The following is a 22,520-nucleotide window of genomic DNA, read 5'->3' on the forward strand; positions in this document are numbered from 1 at the left end:
CCCCTACGTTGTCTGTAGTAAAAATAAAAATATGTAAGCCTGAATTTATTTCTTCTACGTATTTCTTCATCTAACAAATGGTAAAATTAGATGAAAATACGTAGAATAATCAAATTAATTTCGTGCTAGAGCCCACTGGCCTGCGGATGCACAGGTACAAAGTTCAAACGCTGGCAGCTATTATACTAATTGAACCGTTTTCTTTTTTTTAACTTCAAAAGTTTGCAGTACCTTTCAAGGGTCTGCATAATAGCCCACCTTTAGTCGTCTTATTATTCTAAACCTTATCCGGGACACAAGCTTATTCTAAACCTTATCCGGGACACAAGCCCTATAAATGCTGAGAGTTGTTAACCCACATCCATACGCCTGTTTTCTTTCACGAATATATTTTGAGCATCGTGATTAGTCTCAAAAGAACATCACATTGAGGTGCAATTTGTAGTTCAGCTCTCAAAACCCAAATGTCAGCAATCTCTTTGATAAATCTTATCCTACATGAGAATGATTTTATCCTTTTACAAATGGCCATGCAGCACGGAGCTGAATACCTACAATTACAAACTCCAAGCGCTACACGCTTGATGTCCAATTTAAAAATCAGGCAAAGAAGTCCAGGTAGCTGCCTTTAATTATGCGCAATTCATAGTTGTACCAGTTCGGGCAACCACTGTTTCGGATAGGTGATTCCCCAACATGTTAGCGCCTTCAAAAATAAGCCAAGGTAGTAAGATCGTCATACAGTATTAATCTTAACCAGTCAAACAACAGGTATGGAAACTGCTAAGAGCACATCACAAACATAGCTTTCTGATGTCAAACCCAAGGGCCAACATCCAAGTATGGTTAACAACATTAGAGTACCATTTAAGATGCATATCAGTGCAGGAATCACTGACCTTAGGGGGACAAACAAATACGAGATGTGGGATGACAAATTTGTATCCTTGAAATCACTTAAACACGCCATTTATGATTCATAGCTCACCAGTCTTCAACTCTTCATAGAATTGTACAACCTTGTGATGCACCTTGATTAAAGATGCATCGAATCCAACCAGCCTTAATCCGTCGAGACATTTGACCCGGGACAATGCAACATACACCATCCCATACTCAAATGATCTTGAGAGATCAATTTCCACTCTATCAAGAGTCATCCCTTGACACTTGTGCACGCTAAGGGCCCATGCAAGAATCAAAGGGATTTGAGTTCTCTTTGCCACTTCTGTGCTCCCATCCATAATGCTCCAGCTTTCAGGCTTCAAAACTCTCTCTACACCATCACAAGCAAAGAGAACAACCGGCCAAAGGCCACTAGAACTGAGCTTTTTGGCAAGGTCCTTTCCTTCATCAAGTTCTTCAATAGAGGTGAAGCGCACAACCACCCCTCTGGCACCATTTACAAGGCCCACACTTGAATCCACATTCTTCACCAGCATTACTTGTGCTCCAACAGAAAGGTAGAGCTCCTTCTCTGCCCTCACGTTCTCTAGCTGCCGCAATGCAAATTCGCCCTTGCCATCATCTTTGGCAATAAACGAAATAGATTCTTGATTCAAAGACCTCAATTTCTGCTCATTCTCTTTGCCAACATCTGTCTTGCGAGGATAAAGTTTTGTCATTAGAATCCCAGTATTGGTCGCCTGCACAGGTCTGTCACAGCACTTCAATCTGACCTCAGTGGAAGGTGAACACTGTCCTCTTCTAAGTGCATTGAGCATCATGACAAACTCCGAATCTGATTGTCTGAAAACCTGTGTAAGCTCAACTTGCAACTCAAAGCAATCATTCCAACAATCTGCCTGAAAAGCAAAATATTTATCTGGATTCTCTGGATGCACTGGTGGAAGCTGGAAAAAGTCCCCTGTAACGACCAACTGTACACCACCAAATACCTTATTCTTATCTGCAGGTCCTCTCACAGCCCTGGCCACATACTCAAGTTTGTCAAATAGCTCTCCATCAATCATGCTGATTTCATCAATTATGAGGGCCTTACAGTCTATCCAGCGTTTCCTCACATTCCTTTTGGTATTAACTTTGTTTGCCAGGTCTCTCTTTTCTCCGATGCCTAGTCCAATACCAGCAAATGAATGCAACGTTGTACCACCAATAGCACAAGCAGCCAGACCTGTAGATGCCGTTACAAACACCGAATTTGGACCATACATGTTCTTCAGAGTGTACACAGCTTCCTGCAACAAGTAGCTCTTACCAGTGCCTGCGGAGCCTGTTAGGAAAACAGATTTCCCAGCAGCAATCGCCAGAAGCACCTTCTTTTGCTGAGAGGACAAGGTGAGCTTCACCCTAGGTCCTTTGGCAGACAACAGCTTTGAATTGATTTGTGACGCAGCAGCATCCACCATGTTCTTGACATGAGAAACACCATTGTTTAGCATTTCCTTGTCGATTATGCCAAAAATGTGCCCAGGCAAAGTTCTTTTTCTCACAGAAATCCATCCTTCATTATTATTTTCAGATCTAGAATCATCAGTTCTGGCTTTCACACGCCCACGACCTGAGGCTGAGGCTTTTCTTCTGTCTTTCACATGCCTATCTCTTTGCCTACCTGTTAAAGCTTTGGCATCCATGCTGCCTTTCAAAGAATCCTCAAAATAAGGCGAACGAATCCGCTGTGAGTTTCTACTAGCCCTTGAGTTAAGGTCATATTTCAGTTTTTTACTGGCATTTATGCTAGCATTAGCTTCATTTTTCTCTTCATTTCCGACACTAACCCTAGTATGAGCTTCATTTGTCGGTGTATTTCCAACACTAACGCTAGCATAAGCTTCATCTTCACGGCTGTCTTCTTCCAGATCAACGACTTGTACAGGCGGCGAGAAGGGCTTTCTCGCAAACCTTCTGAACGGATTAAGGGCCATTCCTGTGAGAGAAGACATTCCGAGAGAAGAGAGGGGCTGAGAGGATCTAACCTTTGCTAGCAGATCCGATGTTCGGCCAGAAACAGAAAGATTTTGGTCTCCATCGCTTTGAGAGGAAGCGGCAGGAATGGGATTCTGCAGAACCCCTTTGGCCGATCGTCTGGCGAGGGCAAGCTCCTTCTGCTTGGCGATGCGGTCCCTCTGCTCCGGCGTTAGGGAGATCTGCGTCTGAGAGAGGGGAGATTCTTCGTGCACCGAATAGACAGAGATGCTTTCTGCCATTGTTCAATCGATCAAGGAGTGAGAGAGAGAGAGACGCTGGGGAAATGAAAACCCTAAGCTACCATTGCCTGCGTTTAGAAATGGCGCCACAAATTCAAAATTATAGTTTTTTGCAGTTGTGACGGGCACTTTTGGGCGGGCTCTGTCCGCCGCCTTTACACATTGAATTTTGCATGGGCGGGGAAATGGACGGCAGTCCATATGAAACCGATGACCATAGTTGCTTTTTGACCGGCGTCACTCTCGTTTTTTAGCATTTTGGCCATAAAATACTTGCAATTTTTTAAAATGCCCGTCAAAAATTACGCTAAATTATTTAAAAAAACTTGTCAAACCCGTCAATTTCGAAAGGCAAGGGTGCCCATCAAAAATCAAGCGTGTCCATGATCCTCATCGCTTTTTTTGTGCAATGAATGTGGTTTCAAGTTGTCAACGAAACAAGCCCTGACGCACACCATCCAACTCTGCGTTTTAAGCGAGAGCTGAGAATGACTTGGCCTTTTTCTATTGGTCAAAAAAGTTGTTCAGGAGCTAGTGGGATTCAAACATCCACCCCAACGCCCCTCACACTCAACCCCACCACTCATGCTAATGGATGCTCGACTTTTTGCTTAAGTCATACAACCTCCCCCGGTTGGTATGCTCAATGGACGTCTCTAAAACTTGTTAGACGTGCAAGTTGAACACGTTCCATGATCCATTGGACATGCGTGAACACTCAATGTGCACTCCACCATCTAGGTACCTTTAAACACACCAAGAGTTTTTTAACACACTCTCCTCGTCACGCCCATGCACCAAGAGACATGGCTCTAGCTGTCCCGAATAAGACCATGCTCAATGCAAGGTGATCCACTACCATCATTAGCCATCAAACCCTCTCATGCCTACCTCACTCAAGATTATGACATGTATAGAAGCGTGCACCTTCCTTCACTCCACATCTTGTTATTCACATTGCTCACATAGATGTGCTCATTGAATTAATCCTTGTGGCTTTGTTTCTTAATTCTAAGCTCCTAATGGCTCCATTTCTTCCTCAAATTCATAGCTTCTTAGAGACAGCTTTGAATCAAAAAGAGACGAGCACTATGGACTGAAAAATCCGAAGATGGACTTCTTGTTGGCACCAAGGATACTTTAAAAAGATCGTACTGAGAGAAGATAACTTCCTTGACATCATCATGTTATGCATGCACTCACAATTGCTAATTCCATGTGTAGTTCGCAATTCGTGTCATTCCTAAGTGTGCCCACCTTTTAAAAAAATACACTCACCTAAATAACAAGTTGCTAATTGCATGTGCAATTTGCAATGCATGTCATGCCCAAATGCAATTTGCAACTCATGTCATGCCTTACTTAATTTTATTGTTGTGTCGAAGTAAAATTCTTTACCCATGAGGTAATTTTATTGTCGCTTTATGTTGTTAGTATTATCGAAGTAAAACTTATTACCCCGTAGATAATTTTATTGTCACTTTATGTTGATAGTATCTAAGTAAAATTTACTACCCCAGAGGTGGTTGTGATAAATTAGCATGTGGACTTTGTTGCTTAATTACATACAAAAAAAAGTGCATAAATTAATAAGATAAAAATAAACTAACTTTGATTACCTATCATAGATCAAGAATCCCATATAAACTAGAACTCACAATGAAATGATGTTAATCTTTGACTATTTATTAGTATACACCCTAGCTATTAGTGTGGTTAAACACTGCGAGCCTATCCACTTACGGAAGTAGACATGCATCATGAGCATATCATCTATAAATTAATTAATCAATATAAAATTGATCAATCATTAATTAGTCCATTGATTAATTTATTAATAATATGTAGGCTAGTAACAAGCATTAGGATTGAATTAATCAACCTTAAAAAATGTACAATCTACAAATTAATTAATTAATATCAAGATTAACCAATCGATTAATTAGCTAACCAATCATTAATTAGTATATTTATTAAATTATAAATATTTTATAAGCTAGTAAACAATAAGCATTAGATCACAATGAAAAGTAATCTTTAGTTATGAATAAATTTGATAAACTTTATAATTAATTGATAGGGTTATGTAGTAATCAATCTATAAAATCTTAAGCATTAAATAAAATTGATAAACTTTATAATTAATTACTAGGTTTATGTAGTAATCAATCTATAAAATCTTAAGCATTAAATAGATAAAGATTTTTCAAGTTTAATCAATCTATAAAATCTTAAGCATTAAATAGATAAAGATTTTTCAAGTTAGTGAACTGAGAGTTAATTGATTAGTCATAATATAAAATTTATTTTACCCAAGTAAAAATACACACCATTGGATATGGATATCAGATTGGACAGAAGTGATGACCAAGGGAGCTAACTTATCGACAAGGCCACCACCGTATATGTAACACCTAGTGCAATTATAACTAATGGGGAAAAATGATGGCATGTTAGTATCAATCGAAAAAAGAACAAATTATATATTCAATGTTCACAATGCTCAAGCAAATGTACTTCAAAGAAGGAAGTTGACTACTCAACCACAAGCCAACACAAGTTCTCTAGGCCACCATCCATGCAGCACCTAGTGCAATCATAATTATTGGAAAAAATTTAATGGCACATTGCTATCAATTGGAAAAAAACAAATTGTATATCTATTATATCCAAAACTCTACAAGCAACACTCAAGTAAATGTACTTCACAAGGAGAGTCTTATAAAATTTTAGAAAATTGTCAATTGGTGGCATGTCACTGGCTTACGCTGGACCTTTCTCTTGGGTATCTAGATTTTCTTTTGCCCTTCATAGTAACCTTATGCTCATAGGATTTCTTTTGACACCCACCATTTGTTACCCCCATTATGAAAACATTGGTGTTGCAACAAGGACTGGTGGGCTTGGGCACACCTACTGTGGTTTTGATTCTATAAGGTTAGAAAGGTTAGTAAAATGGGTGTTAGTCACGTTAGTGCTTGGAAGATATATCTCATCCTGACTTGATTACCCCTACCAGAGTTCCCACCGTGCTTACCAACCTCATATGGATAGATAGATACAATTGATGCAGCCTCTCCCTACTCACCCCTCTAAAGCAAGGATTGTGAGAGGATTGGATTGACCACTTCCACCATGAGTTGCACAACATCTACACAACACCAACCCTGCCCAAGTCTGGAGAGCTGCCATGATCCTGATCGCCAAGGTCCTCCACTATGTCATAGGTTGGGAAGAGCTCCCCGAACTATACAACTACTAAGGTGTTGCCACCCCAAGCAAACCTCTTCCAGAGCATGCCCCTGTGGTTCCCCCCCCCATAGACCACCCTCAATCCAAAAAGCCAAAGATGGATAAGGAAGAAATAGCTACTACCACATTTTTTTTGCTGCCAAATTTTTGGAGACAAACTTGATGGAGACACCCACATGATAGGTGGCTAGGGCAAGTGGCAAGCCAAGCTCTCAACAAAGAGCACGTCTCAATCAGGAGGCACTTCTACCATATCATTTCCCATGGTTGAAGAAGTACTTAAATGTGTCCAACGTGCGTTTCACTTTCAAGGCAATATATTTTCAAGTTCCTATGAAGCTATGCAAAACATCGCAGAGACACACAGGTGGATCCAATAAGGCCATCTCACCTCAGCTTACTAGGAGACAGAATCTCAAGGGCCATCTTAAACTCTCAGGGCTACCTCTTCCTCCAGACTTTCAAGTGGCCTTTAGTTCCATGATCCACAACCTTGCTAGCCACATGACTGAGTTTGCCGATATAGAAAGAGCAAGAAGATGCAACACTACAAGCACTTCTTCTAGGCCAACTCTACCTTTAGAAACACAAAAGGAATGAGGCGATTGCACTGAAGGGCTGGCTATAGGTGCAGGCTCTCAAAAGGCCAACTCCAAGGTCCACCACCTACAATATGAGTTGGATGTGTTGCACACATAAGTTGAGGGAGCTAGAGTAGTAAGGGCACAGACTCAAGAGAAGCTCGCACAAGCGCAACCCATTGCATTGCAAAGCGCTGAGACAATGGCACAAAACAAGAAAAAGCTCGTGGATGTCAACAAACTTTTAGACCAGAAAAAGGACTTTAGGAGAGTCATAGAAGCAAAAGATAAGATTGTTGCCTAGCTAGAGCTTATGAATGAGTCACAATAGAAGCAAGTTATGCCTAACTGAGAAGAAGGTTGACATCTTCATGGATGTAGCCACAAACCTTGCGGACCTTGCCATCCATCCCCAATCGCCCTATGTCATCCTTGAGCTATAGCACTGGTGCCTCTAGCTCAATCTTCTCTAGCACATCTACACCAACGAGGACCCCACGGTTATGGCGTATTGCACCTCCCAAGAGAACTCCACACATTCACAAATGGAAGAAGCCATAGACAACAATCGTTGTAGGGTACTTACCAATGTTCCGAGCTCACGTCCCTTAACGCTCTCCAAGCTCGCTTGTAGAAGCTCCAATCCTCCAATCTCCACCTCCACTCTATCACCGCAGAGTCGCTCACACCACAATGCAAGGCAATTGTCCTCTCACTCTCCCGCACACAAGCATGGAAGAGGTACATGCACTAGAGTACACTCTCTCTCTCTCTCTCTCTCTCATACACAAGACAAGCTAAGAGCTCTCATAGCACAAAGGGGGATTGTGTCTTTCCATTATGAGAAAAGTAAAGAAGGTACATTTGCTCTTCTTGGCATAGAGTTTGTGTCTGCGCAACAACTGTAGAACTCTACGCACATGCTCCTCATGCTCTTCCATTGATTTGGAGTAGATTAAGATGTCATCAAAGAAAACAAGCACAAATTCATCCAAGTAAGGACGGAATATATCTTGCATTAGGCGGTTGAAGGTTGCAGGAGCATTGGTTAACCCGAATGACATTACAGTAAACTCATAGTGGCCATAACGGGTATTGAAGACTGTTTTGGGTATATCTACTTCCTTGACTTTGATTTGATAGTAACCAGACCTCAAATCTATTTTTGAGAAGACTTTGGCCCCATGAAGCTTGTAAAGAAGTTCGTCAATGCGAGGGATAGGATACTTATTCTTGACAGTGACTTGATTTAGTCCTCGATAATCTATGCAGAGCCGGAGAGTTCCGTCCTTCTTTTTTTGGAAAAGAACAGGTGCCCCCCAAGGAGAGCTACTGGGGCGTACGAATCCTTGCTCAATAAGTTGGGAAAGTTGCTCTTTAAGTTCAATGGCTTCAGGAAGGGACATTTTATAGGGCGTTTTTGAGACGGGTTGAGCCCCAGGGATCACCTCGATTTCATGATCAACTTCTCGAGGAGGCAGTAGCCCTGTAAGCTCATCAGGGAAGATGTCAGAGAATTCTTGGAGCCAAGAGGGTTTTGTCTCCTTACTAGGTTCAATGGCTTTGTTGAGCTTGACTAAGAAAACTTGATGACCCTTACGTGTTCCCTTAAGAAGATGTTTTGCCTTGAATACCCTAGATTTAGGTTTTTCTGTTATCCCCTGAACGGATATTACTTGGCCATGCTCATTTTCAAAAGTGATACTCCCCTGGTTACAATGAATGCTAGCTTTGTTTGCAATTAACCAATCCATCCCAAGGATTCCATCATAAATTCCTAACGGCAAGACTATAAAGTGGCCATGAGTTTGCTCATTACCCAGCTCAAAATCAAGGTTTCCTATAGAGTGGCGAGATACTACTTCTTTCCCACTAGCTAACTCTACAGTCATTCTTCTAGCTGTTTTTTGACCCAAGTTTAATTTTTGCAAACACCTAGGAGAAAGAAATGAATGGGTACTGCCACAATCAATCAAAAGCTGAAATGGCTTACCGTGATGAGTGGCTGGGGTTTGGATTACACCAAATTGTTTATTCGGACCTTGGTGTATTGCCGCATGGACGGTGGCGCGCTCTTCTTCAGCCATTTCCAAGGTCTGTTCTTCACTTATAATACAGGCGGTCCTAGCAACTGCTCCTCCGCGGCCTCTGCCACGTCCACCGCCTCCTCTTGCACCTTGGTGGATAGGGTTCCACGACCTTGATTTCCTCTGCCACCTTGGGGAAATGATGTTGCCATCTTGGGATAGTTGGCCCTAAAGTGTCCCGGCTCATTGCACTCAAAACACAAAGGGCCTTCTCTGGAAGAAGCAGCATATGAGCAGGGGACAAAAGAGTTGCCTTGTCGCCCTCTGTGTTGTAGTAGGGAAAATTCTGTTGGGGTTTCTTGTAGGGTTGATCTTTAGGATTTGCCTCAGGGTAAGATCTCTTTTGATGCTTAGGTTTGTCAATCCTCATTTCTTTCACAAGGGGCTTTGCTCGTATGAGAGCATCCTGTAATGTGCTTGGCCTCATTGCTTCAAGGCAGGAATCTAAGGGTTCATTTAACCCTTGCTCGTATGAGAGCATCCTGTAATGTGCTTGGCCTCATTGCTTCAAGGCAGGAATCTAAGGGTTCATTTAACCCTTGGTAGAAACAAGCCACTTGCTGGGAAGTAGCCATAGCTAGGGCATACTTCATAAGAGTGATAAATTTGGAATAGTAGTCCTCAACAGTTAAGCTGCACTGCCTAAGACTAAAAAACTCATTCATCTTTATGGATTCATGGGATGGGGAAAGATATCTTTCCTTCACGGCCTGCTTGATGTCTTCCCACGTTTGAGAATGCTCGGTGACTCCCTTGTCACGGCACCACTGTTTCCACCAGAGTTTAGCATCTCCGATGAGGCGAAACCGTGCAAGCATAGACTGATTTGCTACTCTAGTACCGGCGGCAGAGAAATAATTGTTCATCACTTCAATCCAAACTTCAACATCCTTCTTAATCTTTGAACCTTCTCCTTTAAAGGAGGGAGGTTGCATTTGCTTGAGCAAGAGCTTCTTCTCCTGGATATCAGTGTAAAGCGCATTGGGAAGTGGAGGGTGATCGTCCTGGCCATCATTGTAAAAACAATTTTAAGATTACAAGATTCATATTTGCACAACGCTTATTTTGGAGAGTAAAACATTGAAATCATTTTATTTCTAAATATTTACAAGGACGAGTTTTATTACAAAGATCTGAGACTAATATAATTAGTCTTATTTGCCATCAAGGGAAATTCCTAGGCTTGACTATGACATAAGGGTAGAGCGGTCCACATAGGTGAAATATGGGGTTCCGCTGTAGTTTCTAAGACTAAAAACTGATGGTAAGGTGGTAGACTCTGGATTGGGGTAGGTCCCAACACAGCTACTCTGTCAGCAGGTAAGACCTACATCACTTGGTCATACACCCAACGATCCTGAGGCATGCGAATCCCATCTATAGTCACAGAGGTGTCAGCCCTAGGGGTACCGACGAACCAAAATAAATGGATCATCTTCAACTTTTCAATGCAACAAATCCGCTTTAGGTTCCCAATTCGATCTGCTCGGATGAAGAAATATCTCAGCCCACGACTCCAGAAATTTCTACACCATCCTCTTTCAATACGAGAGAAATGAGAGAGGGACATCTTCTCTAGTATCTGCGCCATGGTATCACGGAACTCGAAATTTGAGGAGTGACTAGCAGTCTCGCAGATGCATTGGAAAACTAGAAACTTCAGGCATCTTCCTCTTCCTACAATCATTCAAACATCAATTCAACTTGTTTGTTTTAGTAGGATGTTTTTATTAATTAGCATTATGTTAGGTAAAACATTCATTGCAAAACAGTCCTTAAATGGCAATTCCTAGGAGCTAAGATCGGCTCTGATACCAATTGTAAGGCTCCCCCTTCTAAAATAGGGGACACACTTAAGACAGTCCACTAAGTCTTAACTTGGAGAAAATTTCCTATTTATCGACACCTTGACCATGTAGATGATTCAAGGATACGATTCATAGGTAAGACCTAGTCCTATCCCACAGGGGGAGCGTAATCTTCTAAAAATCAAATCACCCATAGGGTAATTGATCATAAATTGGGCAACTACTAGACTTGATTTCTAGAGGCAATACTTTTTTCCTTATCCATGCAAGGCACAGCTGCCGCCGCGCCGCCGCTGGCCTAGTTTTCTAGAATAGAGTTGCCCAAGAACCTATTTATCTAGCGTAGGGCTTTCACTTAATCTGTTGGAAAGCCACCCGACTAATCGAGTCCACCTGTCCATATGATGGTGCCGTCAGGGCATTCCATCCTCCCACTTTTCACCCTACTCACGCGTCAATTTGTTTTTTAATTAATCCTACCACACTGTTTGACATAAATAAACATATTCCTTAATTAAGGCCCTTTTCACAAGGTTTGTTAAAACAGCCTTTTTCTACAGTACAATAATGCCAAAGACAAGATTTATAAAAAAGTTTATACATGAATCAATTTCATACAAGCCAAACCGACTCTCTTATTCTTTTCCTTTATACTGCTGATGATCTAGAATTCGGCCTTCTAGCCTCTACATGCTAGGCAAAACCCTACGGGACCATACACCTCATCGTCGGCCGCGCCGCTAGGGCGAGGACTCAAGCCGGCGTGTCGCTCTCTCAGGCTCCATCGCTCGATCCTTCCGCCCCTCAGAGGGAATGTCTGCACACTATGGTGGGCTTATTCACCGCCGCACTACCCTGGGCCCTCAGAACTAGGCACATCATAATCTCTCGCCTCAATCGGCGAACCTTATTCTCCCAATGGTATGAGGGATACCTTGGACCATTCCGGGGCTTTGCTAATGACGCTGCCCGGCTACACAAGCACGAAATAGAGTAAGCATCGAAGCCAGGAAAAACTTGCACTCTTTAAAGATAACAATTTCAATGCAATTTATTGAATACAGCATCACACAATTCGTAACTTCATACAATTTTATGTCATTATTTTAAAAGGAAAAGATACACATTTATTAACACTAATATAAAAAAAACTCTTCTTTAAAAGATAACCAAGCTAACCTGGCCATCATTTCCTTGAGGAGCTTGTAAAGGGAGGGTTGGAGCCGCATAGGGAGCATCTTCCCTAATCTCGTTGTTGCGTGCTCTTCTCGAGGCAATATTCTGATGTTTTGGGTAAGGGGCCATCTTGGATGTTGTCTTGTAGGGTTCCAGTTGGATCTCAATTCTGAGATCGTTTGCTCACCGTATGAGCAAAAGCCCACAGCGCACGAACCCTCTCTTAAGGCTAAAACCTCTTACTAAAGTCCACGCAAATGGGGGGGGATTGTGAGATGTCCTTAACACAAAAACGTTTTGCAAAAGGGGAGAAGGGCTGAGGGCTGTTGTAAGTCACTTCACATGGGGGGATAAGAGTTAAGGACACTGCCTCCCTAGCAAGAGGGGGATAGAGGAAAATTGCCTTATGAAAAGGGGCAAATGAGGGGGTGTGAGAGGGGTGGCTGCAAGGGCGGCTATACTACAGCAAGTACACTACACAGGGATGGACAGCGGTATGGACGGCGGCACAGTAGAGCATAGGCTACGCAGAAATGCATGCTATGCCCATGGAGCACCCCAGGGATTTGGGCACTGCGCAAAGCAAGGACGAAAGGACAGTGTACCAATAAAGGCTATAGATCAGTGGCCTGCATGGGTCTAGAGGAAAGGTACAGTGTCGATTTTAATAGGGAAAAGAGTGGTACGCATGTACCTTATCTGGTCAGGGGCAGCATGGGTGTCCACGTAAGCGATACGTGTGGACCACACAGTGGGCGGCCATCCTTTGGTTCTTGTGTGGCCATCGTACGGGCACCCTGGTAAGTGTGTACGGTCCAAATTTTGGGGCGGGTCCCTAAAATTGGGGCGCCGCCCTCGATTTGCCTACCCGATTGTCCCAAAGGGTGATTTTTTTTTGTCCGGGAGGCTCTCCTGGTCGTTGGGGTTCAGACCGTTCGTCAATCGGACGCCCGGTCGTGCATTTATTAAGGTTTAAAGGTCGTCACTTTTTTAACTAAAAATGATTGAAATTTACGTATAAGCTTGATCCGGTGTCCATTTTGGATGCTATAAAATCCTATATTAGGGTAAAATCGCTCGGCAGATTCCAAATTTGGGCTCAGAATTTGAAGATTCTAAGTAAAAATGACTGAAATAATAAAATCATTGATTTTTATACCATAAAAACTCATAAATTTATCTATTACATGGACATTTCTTTATTAGTGAAGATGGGTATGTTACATGATCATAGGAGACATGAGAGGGGGCAGGGTGTGGGGTGATAGGCATTCTATTTTTTCCACATGATAGATGAATCCAACTTTTGGCAACTTCACATCAATATATCTGCTCTATTTACTAATAGGAATTGCATCTTCCTTTAGATTGAGCTTGTGCTATTAGAAGCTTGGTCCAACTCCTTTCATGTCTGTGTAGCTCCATTCAAACACATCCTTATATGAAGTTAGCAATTTCTTTAGTTCTTTCTTCGGATTTTGGCTGAGAGTCTAGCACTGACTTTGACCATGTGGGGCTCCTACCTAGATTGATCTCTACCGCACCTTCTACACTTTTATATTATGCCTTCTTTTCCTGGTTTCATTTTGTTGTTTAAATGCAAGATTGGTCTTGTCCTACTCAGATTGCTCCTTTTACCATCATCCTCCAGTGCTTTTGGTTCTTCTTCATTTATTTCTTCCTGATTTTCTTTAGTAGGATAACTTTTTCTGTTGAGCTATTGAGACTTTCTTCTTCATTTATTTTTTCTTGATTTTCTTTAGTAGGCAAATTTTCTAATTATATTGTTAGGATTTCTTGATCATGCCTCTGGAATATCCATTCCACATCCACTTAAAACAATGAGAGCAAGTCTGGGTCCTCCCTAGAATTTTCTCTCCTCATCATCCTCTACTTCTTCTAGGTAGTTTAATCCTTTCACATGCAGAGGTTGGCTAGCTAGAATTTAACTTCTCGTTGGATGTGCCACTCTGACTTTCTTTTTCCTCTTCTTGATAGTAATTTGGCTAGCTTCCTAGTTGTGCTTGATCTTCCCATTCCTGAGCTACGGCCTTCCCAATAACATTGGTAGGCTCCTTATATCTATATCATCTTCAAGATAATGAACATAATGGGGAATGTACATCCTAATATCTCAATATTTTCTCCTCAGACAATGCCAATTAGCTTGACTCTCCTCTGGTTTGCTCTCTGGACTTGAATGGGACTGGTTTCATTATTGTGATTCTCAACTTCTTAGCTAGGCTATCTAATAATATGTTAACACCAAACCCTCCATCTAGGATCACTTCAAACACCAATTGTCCTCTTATGTTGAGAGTGTCACTTTAGGAACTACTGGGTTGCAATCCTGTTGTACCTTCCCCACACTCTTGTAGTCCATATCTAAGGCTTTAACATCATACCTTAGAAGCTCCGCTAGCTTCTCTGTGGCACTATTTTTTGGAGAGATTTGTGCCTATAGTTAGGTACCAAGCTTGTGCCTATAGTTAGGTACCAAGTTTAAGAATGATATTGAGCTTCATCTTGCTAAGATATTCCCACATAGCTCATATCCTACTCTAGCTTTTGCAGTACTCTCATATTGGTGTAGCGAGGACTTATTTCTTCTCTTTCTTGGCTCTCCTTGCTCTTGGTTTCCTTTTCCATCTATCAGGAATTATTTTGTGTCCTACTCATGATCCATAAGGCTTGTTGATATGGGTTGCTTTGGGCTCTCTTTAACCCTCTTGCACCCTTTCATTCTCAACACATCCATGATTCCTTGTGGCTTCTTGCAATAACTTCTTCTCTTTTCTTATTGAGGGTGGTCTTGCCCTGGACTATCCTCAACTTGCCCTTATAGGCATGGGTTCTCTTCTGCATTGTCTAAATCACTCCTTGTGCATTCTTCACAAGCTTGGTGACTTGTTCATGGACCCTCAGCTATCCCACCCATGATTATGGCTTCAATTGGTTTTCTAGATCATATTCTCTTCTTTGCTGATGCCTTCATTGGTCCTTGTAACCTTGTTATTGCCAAACTCTTAGGGGTTTTCCTTACAATTGCTTAAGTGTAACATCTACTTTTGCTGACAATGCAAGCTCATTGGGAACTAGTGGGATAGCATTAGTGTGTGGACACTAGACTAGCAGTGTGTTGTGTGTGTGGATAATAATGGTCGTGCCCAATTGGCCAAGTGTGTGGACATTAGCATTAGGATTATTTGTTAGTGTAACTTATTATGATGTAGAGGTGCTATTTTGTGGAAGAGAATGGAGGAGTTTCCCTACTGTGTGAGATGATGAATTGAGATCTATGAGTGTTTAGGTGTGTCTTTTGTCTTCTGTTTTAATCTTTTTTCATGGTATTAGAGCTAGAACCTCTTAATCTAGGGTTCATTAAGTGAGTGAGAGAGAGGAAAAATATTGGGTTTTGAGCTTTCCATTGAAGCTATGGAGCACACATACCTTGCAGATCTAAAAGCTAAGTCTCATCGATGGTGAGTTTCCCAAACCCTAATCTTGCGGATTGTAGATTAAAGCCAAGGTGTGGCTGCCCCAAGCAACAAAAAATATTGGTTTTTGAAGCTCTCCATTATAGCTTGGAGCTATTAGAAGTGAATAATGGTGCTTATTGTGAAGCATTAGTGAGCAAGGGAGAGCATTGGCAAGAGTTGATGTATTGGGGCATATGTATGGATGTTTTTGGAGCATGTATGAGCAGGGGGTAGATGTGAAGGAGATGTAAACAAAACACAAGACTATTAGTGAGCTACCAAACTACAAATACAAGGTCATGGAGCTGGGCACTGATTAAAATGTGAGATACACATCATAAACTCTCTCTAAGCATCACTCATAGCATGGATAAGAATAAGAAGCCTGCTAAGGCTAGGAGTTGAATAGGAGCTGTATCAAACTAAAATAGAGCAAAATGATAGCTTGTAAAATCAGCACTAATAGCTTGGAAGAGATATGTGAATCCTACACAACTGGTTGAGTAGTACAAAGTATTAAACACTAAGCATTGGACCTATTAAACATGGGAGAATCCTCAACCAAGATCTTGGAAGCTAGAGCAGAATATAGCAATAGTAAAGGTATTGGCCGATAGTTCTAAAATCAACAAAAATCTTCCATGAAGCTACTATGTATAACTTGAAGCTTAATTGAGTTGTTGTATGATGTTAAACACCAAGTATTGGATTTTATTAACTTGCTAGAAGCCTCATTGATCTGTTTGTGAGGTGGAGGTGAGTACAACATGAAAAAACAGGCTGAGAGCAAGCTACATACTATCACAGAAGTGTACATGGACTAAATCCTAAAGATGAGATCAAATGGTCAATTTTGTACTCTACACAACTCAATCTAGGGTGTGTGTTGACCTGAGTATTTTGCAAGTTTATCGCATTAATTTTATGAGGACACTCAGCCACTTAGTGAGGCACTTTTGATAGTGGCAGCGTTCCAGCGGGGCTAGCATTAGGTAACCTCAGAATATTTTCTAATTCAAGGGAATACGCCAGTACCAGCGTTCCAAGATACAACACAATGGAAGGTACTTAAGGTACTTGTAGTTGTTGTGTCTGACATGGGTACCTACACATATTTATATGGGTACCTACACATATTTATATCATGGTTCCTAAGTTGCCTACAATGCATACAATACATCAGTGCAATACATCAGTGGGGCAAGGCCTCAACTGAGGACACCAATGCTTGTATGATTTTTTCGAACATATTGATTACCATACTTACTCTTGTCTAGGGTATAAATATTGCTTTGTGGGTACATCCCTTACATCTTTTAGCTTTATCTTATCTAGGAGTGCAATGCTTAGGTCATCTAGAGTTATATATTTTATTCATCTCTCTAAGGTTATCATGCTTGTTTAGCCTAATGCATGTGATGGAGCTATAGTAGTGACAGATTTAGTATCCTCAGCTCGTGGTAACTCAAGCATATTATCCTCAAAGTCAATGGCTAACTTAGAGCAATCATCAAGCGATGTTGGTTTAGCCAACAACAAGTAGTCATGCATCTTAGTATCCCTTCCCCTATGGAAGCATAGTAGCAATTGCTCATTATCAACCTCTCCCTAGGTTTACACCTTGAGATTAGGTTTTTTAGATGAGAGATGTAATCTCTCATAGAATCATGCTCCTCTTTCTTGGTGTTACACCATTAAGCCATAGAGCTCCACTTGTCTCCACTTCGTGCAAAACTAGGTACGAAATACACTCTTAAGTCGTGCAAAAGTAATCTTGTCATCTGGATTAAATGATCGATACCATTTACATGCCTTCCCTTCTAGTATAAGGGAAAATGCAAATATTTTGTTTGGTCAGTGTGATGGATCCATAAGTCTTGCACATTGATTCGAATATCTCTAGATGTTGTATGGCATTACCATCCCTTGAGAATTTTGACATTAATTTTGCCACATGATTGGGCTCGATTGGTGTTGCTCTTCGTGGTACTAGTGCAGTACCTAACTCCCTAGCAACCCCCCTTCATATTTCTTTGGCCATCCTTAATAGATCTGCGGAGCGTTGTGCGACTCTATGAGGGGTTACTCTCATTGGCTCCCTTGGTGGGGCATCGTATGCTATCCTATCTATCCCTCCCCTACCTTGGCCTCTTGTGGCTCTAGCCTGTAAATTTACATGTGCCCTTGGGTCAGGTGGTATTGGGATAGTTTCCACATTCTTGTTTACACCATCATCCAAGACTGCTCCTCCCAGTATCCCTTCTTATAACATGTCTCTTGTGTACTCTTGAAACTCTGGGTTTCTTAACATTAGAAACTTATTTGATTCAACGGTGTGATCCTCGGGGGTGGAGGTTGAGGTCCCAAAACTATGGAGGTAACGACACATTTTATGCATTGTATATCCCCCTTGTAATAGGTTGTTGTGCTATTTACTCAGCATTCGGTTGAGGTGTTGCAGTAGGCATTATGGCTTGTAGTTGTGATGGAGCCCATAAAGCCAACTGTGCTGAGGCCTGGAAGAATTAGTAAGGGTTTGCAAACGCGTGTGGCATTGTGAAGCCTTATGTACATAACATCCACAAAAAGTATAATTTCCATTATAGCATGCCCTTAGGACTAGACACTCATTGGTCGAATGCACTTGTCGGTAGATTGAGCACCATTGAAGCTCTCTCCTTGGATACATATGTGCGTTTTCTAGAGCCTTATTGGCCTTCATTCCCTCTTGGAGTGCTTTTATGAAATCTATGAAATTCATCTCCGCTAAACTGTTACCCTTTTAGCAATGGGTTCAACTGTAGAAGTGCTATGTCCTGTGACTCTGGAAGCAAAAAATTTAGAATCTGATACTTTGGCTCCCTTGACCATCAAATTATCTTCTAGTTGTATGGAATTTGTTGTGACTTCATCCCACGTATAGTGATCCTTCTAATGACTAAGCCATTATAGATTGCTTTATGTTTAAGTCCATGGATGAATCTATCAAGTAGTTGATTGTTCGAATAGTGTTCATATGGAAGGAAACAAGAGTTTAAACGCCTAAGATGGCTAATGAAATATCTAACTGACTTCTCTTCTTCTCTCTTGGCTTTGTGTAGCTGTGAAGCTACACCCCATAAGACTCCTTCACACTCAAATTGCTTCAAGAAAAATCTCTTAAGAAATTTTAAGCATTTCTCAACCTTGAGAGTTCTATACCAATCCCTAGACTAAAGGCATTGGTCTTGGAAACCTGATTTCATTCTTCTAGCACCTCACACACTTGATCAAATACCTCCAAATGTCTCCTGGGATCACTATCTCCAGTGAATTTATGAGTTAGGTTGGCTATCTCCGTAGCCTTTTCATGGCTATGTCGACCACCATCTCTCATAACAAGCACTATGCTGTCCGTACTGCTCTTCCCAGGGCCTATGCAAAAGCAACTAGGTCTATGGGTAGAGTTGGTGCTGGCATAACAAGAGAAATGATAAGAGCAAGTGGAGGTATAACATGTGGCACTGCATGAGGATGCATTGGTCTAAATCTTGGTAGGGGTGGATGTGCTACATAGGTATGTGTTCTACTAGCACCCCAATAGGTGCTTTAGTCATGTGGGCATTAAGTGTAGTCGGTCTTGTAGTAGGAGTTGGTAGCACACTTACTCTAGGGAAGGGATGTTTCATAGGTGCACTAGAATGAGATGTGACCCCCTCTAGGGCAATACTAGATATGCTAGGCACAGGGGGTCCATGTGTAAAGTGGTGGTGGCTACCATGGTAACCCCATGGGCATGTGGCTCAAAGGTAATAATGTGTCAGTTGTAGGTGTTATAGTTGGTGGTGTGGTGCTTACCAACCTAGATGAGGTAGTGCACTAGCAGTGTCTTGGGTGGTGACAACTCTAGAATCTAAGAAAGTGAAGCTCATGCTAGTATGCTCTTGAGTCCCTGCATGACCTTGTGGGTTAGAAGATGTGGGTTGGTCTATGGCATAGCCAGGTGATACTATAAAAGTAGGATTCGCTGAGCTCACAGGAGGTGTTACCATTTTGCTCATTGTGGGAATCCTTGCTTTAGATGTCCCAACTTGCCCCATAGGTCTTTGAATCCTTTCATGTTCAATGATCCTATGTATGCAATCACACATGCCATGAAATTGTTCCTCCTCTGTTGTGGCCCTAGATATTGATTGGATAATCCCTTCCCAACTAACACCATAAGCTTGGCCTACACCACAAGAGTCTTTGTTGATGCATCATACTCCTAATCATGTATGAGAAGATGTTGATCCAATATTTGTAAGCCTAGCTCTTTCCTCGAAGTAAACACAATGTTATTGCTTGTGTTGAGACTGTAGGGCAATACTTGTGTAGTCCTGGCTTGGGACTAGTTTTGGGCATACTGAGCTGTTTGGGCTGCTAATCATTGTTGTGCCACTTGCAAAGTCTCTTCTTCCTTTGCTCTAGCAGCTAAGATTAGTGTCTCTCTATTGCTGCCTGCACTTCTTCTAATGTTCTACCATTAGGCATAAACACTTATGCGAGGGATGGTTTGATCAATGTGAATGCTCCTTGTCTCTTTAGAGTTTACCTTAACTCCATCATGTGGTCAGTATGTAGTAAGATTTGGTTCAGAGGTAGTGGTTGAGGCCGAACCTCTAAGGTAGCTAGCTACGCGGTCAAAAAGACTGGTCTAACTAGTGAGGCATGGTTAGGGTTATCACTTCTTGGGACTCGAGATCCTTTCATTGACTCAAAATCAGACAAAGTATCACTGGTCCCCATTGTTGTAGGTCCTTGTACAATGCTAAATTGGGTTCCGACCGAAGGTCTTGAGCCTAGTGTAGGCTGGTACACTCCTAGCTCGATAGACACACTATCATCTAAAATAAGCCTCTAATACACGTCTAGACCATAAGTGCATGTGACTTAAGGAGGCTAGTTAGGGGTGAATAGAATGGCTAATTTTTATTTACTTTTTTTTTTAGGTGTTAGAGAAACTCATCCAAAGTGGGTTTTAGAGAAACTCATCCAGAGTGGGTTTTAGACAGCTCTAAACACTTTGGAAAGGGTTGTGCATGAACTTTTTTAGGGCTAACCAAAGGTTTCCTATAGTTGTGGGTCCCTTAACTATGGGAAATTGGATTTTTTTGGGTTTTGTATCAAGTGCACCGAAATGATCGCAAACAGCCTAAAACCTACAAGCAAACTTGTATGTGCATTTTTTAAAAAAATCTATATTTTTATTATTTTTTGTCCACGGACCTTTTCCCTTTTCCTTTTTTCCCTTTTTTTAACTTTTTGATTTTTGATTTTTAACTTTTCACTCTCATGGTTTATGGTTTTGGTTTGTGGTTTACGGTTTCGGTTTGTGGTTTTTGGTTTTTAGTTTTAGCACAACTACTCGAAAAGGGGTGGTTAGGGTTTTTGGAGTTTTCCAAGATTCTCTTGTTGACTGTTGGAAATAAGTGCTCACTAGGAGTACTTTTAGTCTTGGTCATCTCAGTATATGCCACGTGGCACTCAGGGGATATCCCATATGCACTCATGCTCTATCTTGTACTTCTCACCTATATATTGTAGGTGTCACATCAATGAAAGTATCAATCTTGTGTCTTGTCTACACTCATCTCAAGGTATGTCTATGGTTTGTGTTTCCGTTTAGTTATGCTCTCATTTCAGTTTAAGTTTCAGTTTTATCTCTGTCTCTCCCCCATTTTTCTACATGGTATCAGAGCTAGGTTTTCCTAGTTCCTTTCCTGCCCCAAGCTGCGGTTTTCGCTACTCTTTGTGAGGATTTGCTTCCCTGTATTCTGTGCCTAGAGCTTTGTAAATTTGCTCTGTTTCTTTTCGGGATATTATGCTCTGAGCAGCCAGCTTCCTTTAGGGTTAGGTTTTGCTTCCTCAGGGTGTTTTTTTTTTTCCTTTCCTATGTGCAGGGAGCTTCTTAAGGGTTAAAGGTTTCATTTCTCTTCAGTTCTGCGCTGAGTCTTTAGAGTCCGATCTCTTTTTTTTTCTCCGTCATGGAAGCAATTCTTACCTACATGATCTGCGCCATTCTTCCCCTGATGACTGCCCGCCATTCCACTCAGAATCAGTGCACCATTTCCTGTCTTGTTGCCCGCCATCTACATTTAAAAAAAAAACTGAGCGTTACTCTACATCAGCTTGCCGTCAGTTTTGGGCCTCATCTCATGGCATCCTCAGGGCGATTTCAGTCAGCCTGTCATCGCCTTCATTTGCTAGGGTGTTGGAAATAAGTGCTCACTAGGAGTACTTTTAGTCTTGGTCATCTCGGTATATGCCATGTGGCACTCAGGGGATATCCCATATGCACTCATGCTCTATCTTGTACTTCTCACCTATATATTGTAGGTGTCACATCAATGAAAGTATCAATCTTGTGTCTTGTCTACACTCATCTCAAGGTATGTCTATGGTTTGTGTTTCCGTTTAGTTATGCTCTCATTTCAGTTTAAGTTTCAGTTTTATCTCTGTCTCTCCCCCATTTTTCTACATTGACTTGGGGCCTAAAGTATGTACACATTAAATGCAGCCAGCCAAAAGACTTACAACTTGTGGCCAAAATTACAAGTGGATTAAGTTAGATTAATCTGTGTAATTTGCACTGATATAAAACGCCATCAGTAATAAGCACAGAATTAATCCGATTTGCTAATCCTACCCTAAATCGTTGTTTCTAACCCAATTTCTTTGTATAAGGAGACCAATTTGAGCTAAACCCTATGTTCTGAAATTAATTTCAAGGTCTATTTTACCTAATTCCTTAAATGTTAAGCCTAATTTACTATTTTTTGTGCAAAATTAAAAAATGTAAAAAATAAAAATTATAAAAATTAAATAAGAAACTTGAATTGTTGAATTCAAAGAACACACAATTTCAAGACCACATGAAAAATTGAACATATAATGCAATAAAAACAAAAAGAATGCAACAAAATCAGAGTTGTTTTAGATTTCCTATCTA

The 22,520-nt window shown here is 41.3% G+C and overlaps 1 protein-coding gene across 1 annotated transcript in view; it reads right to left on the reverse strand.

Annotated features, from left to right (window-relative positions):
- LOC147617811 (uncharacterized) overlaps positions 1 to 3,239 on the reverse strand; it is a 4,175-nt gene extending 936 nt beyond the window's left edge. Inside the window, exon 1 of the mRNA XM_086776070.1 lies at positions 1 to 3,239. This exon is cut by the window's left edge and continues 38 nt beyond it. Coding sequence (XP_086632196.1) covers positions 978 to 3,167 — 2,190 coding nt within the window. The 5' untranslated portion in view covers positions 3,168 to 3,239 and the 3' untranslated portion in view covers positions 1 to 977.
- Between the last annotated feature and the right edge of the window lie 19,281 nt (positions 3,240 to 22,520).

This window comes from Cibotium barometz, chromosome 36 (genome assembly GCF_041138505.1).
Source record: "Cibotium barometz isolate CiBa-2024 chromosome 36, ASM4113850v1, whole genome shotgun sequence".
NCBI classification, from domain to species: domain Eukaryota; kingdom Viridiplantae; phylum Streptophyta; class Polypodiopsida; order Cyatheales; family Cibotiaceae; genus Cibotium; species Cibotium barometz.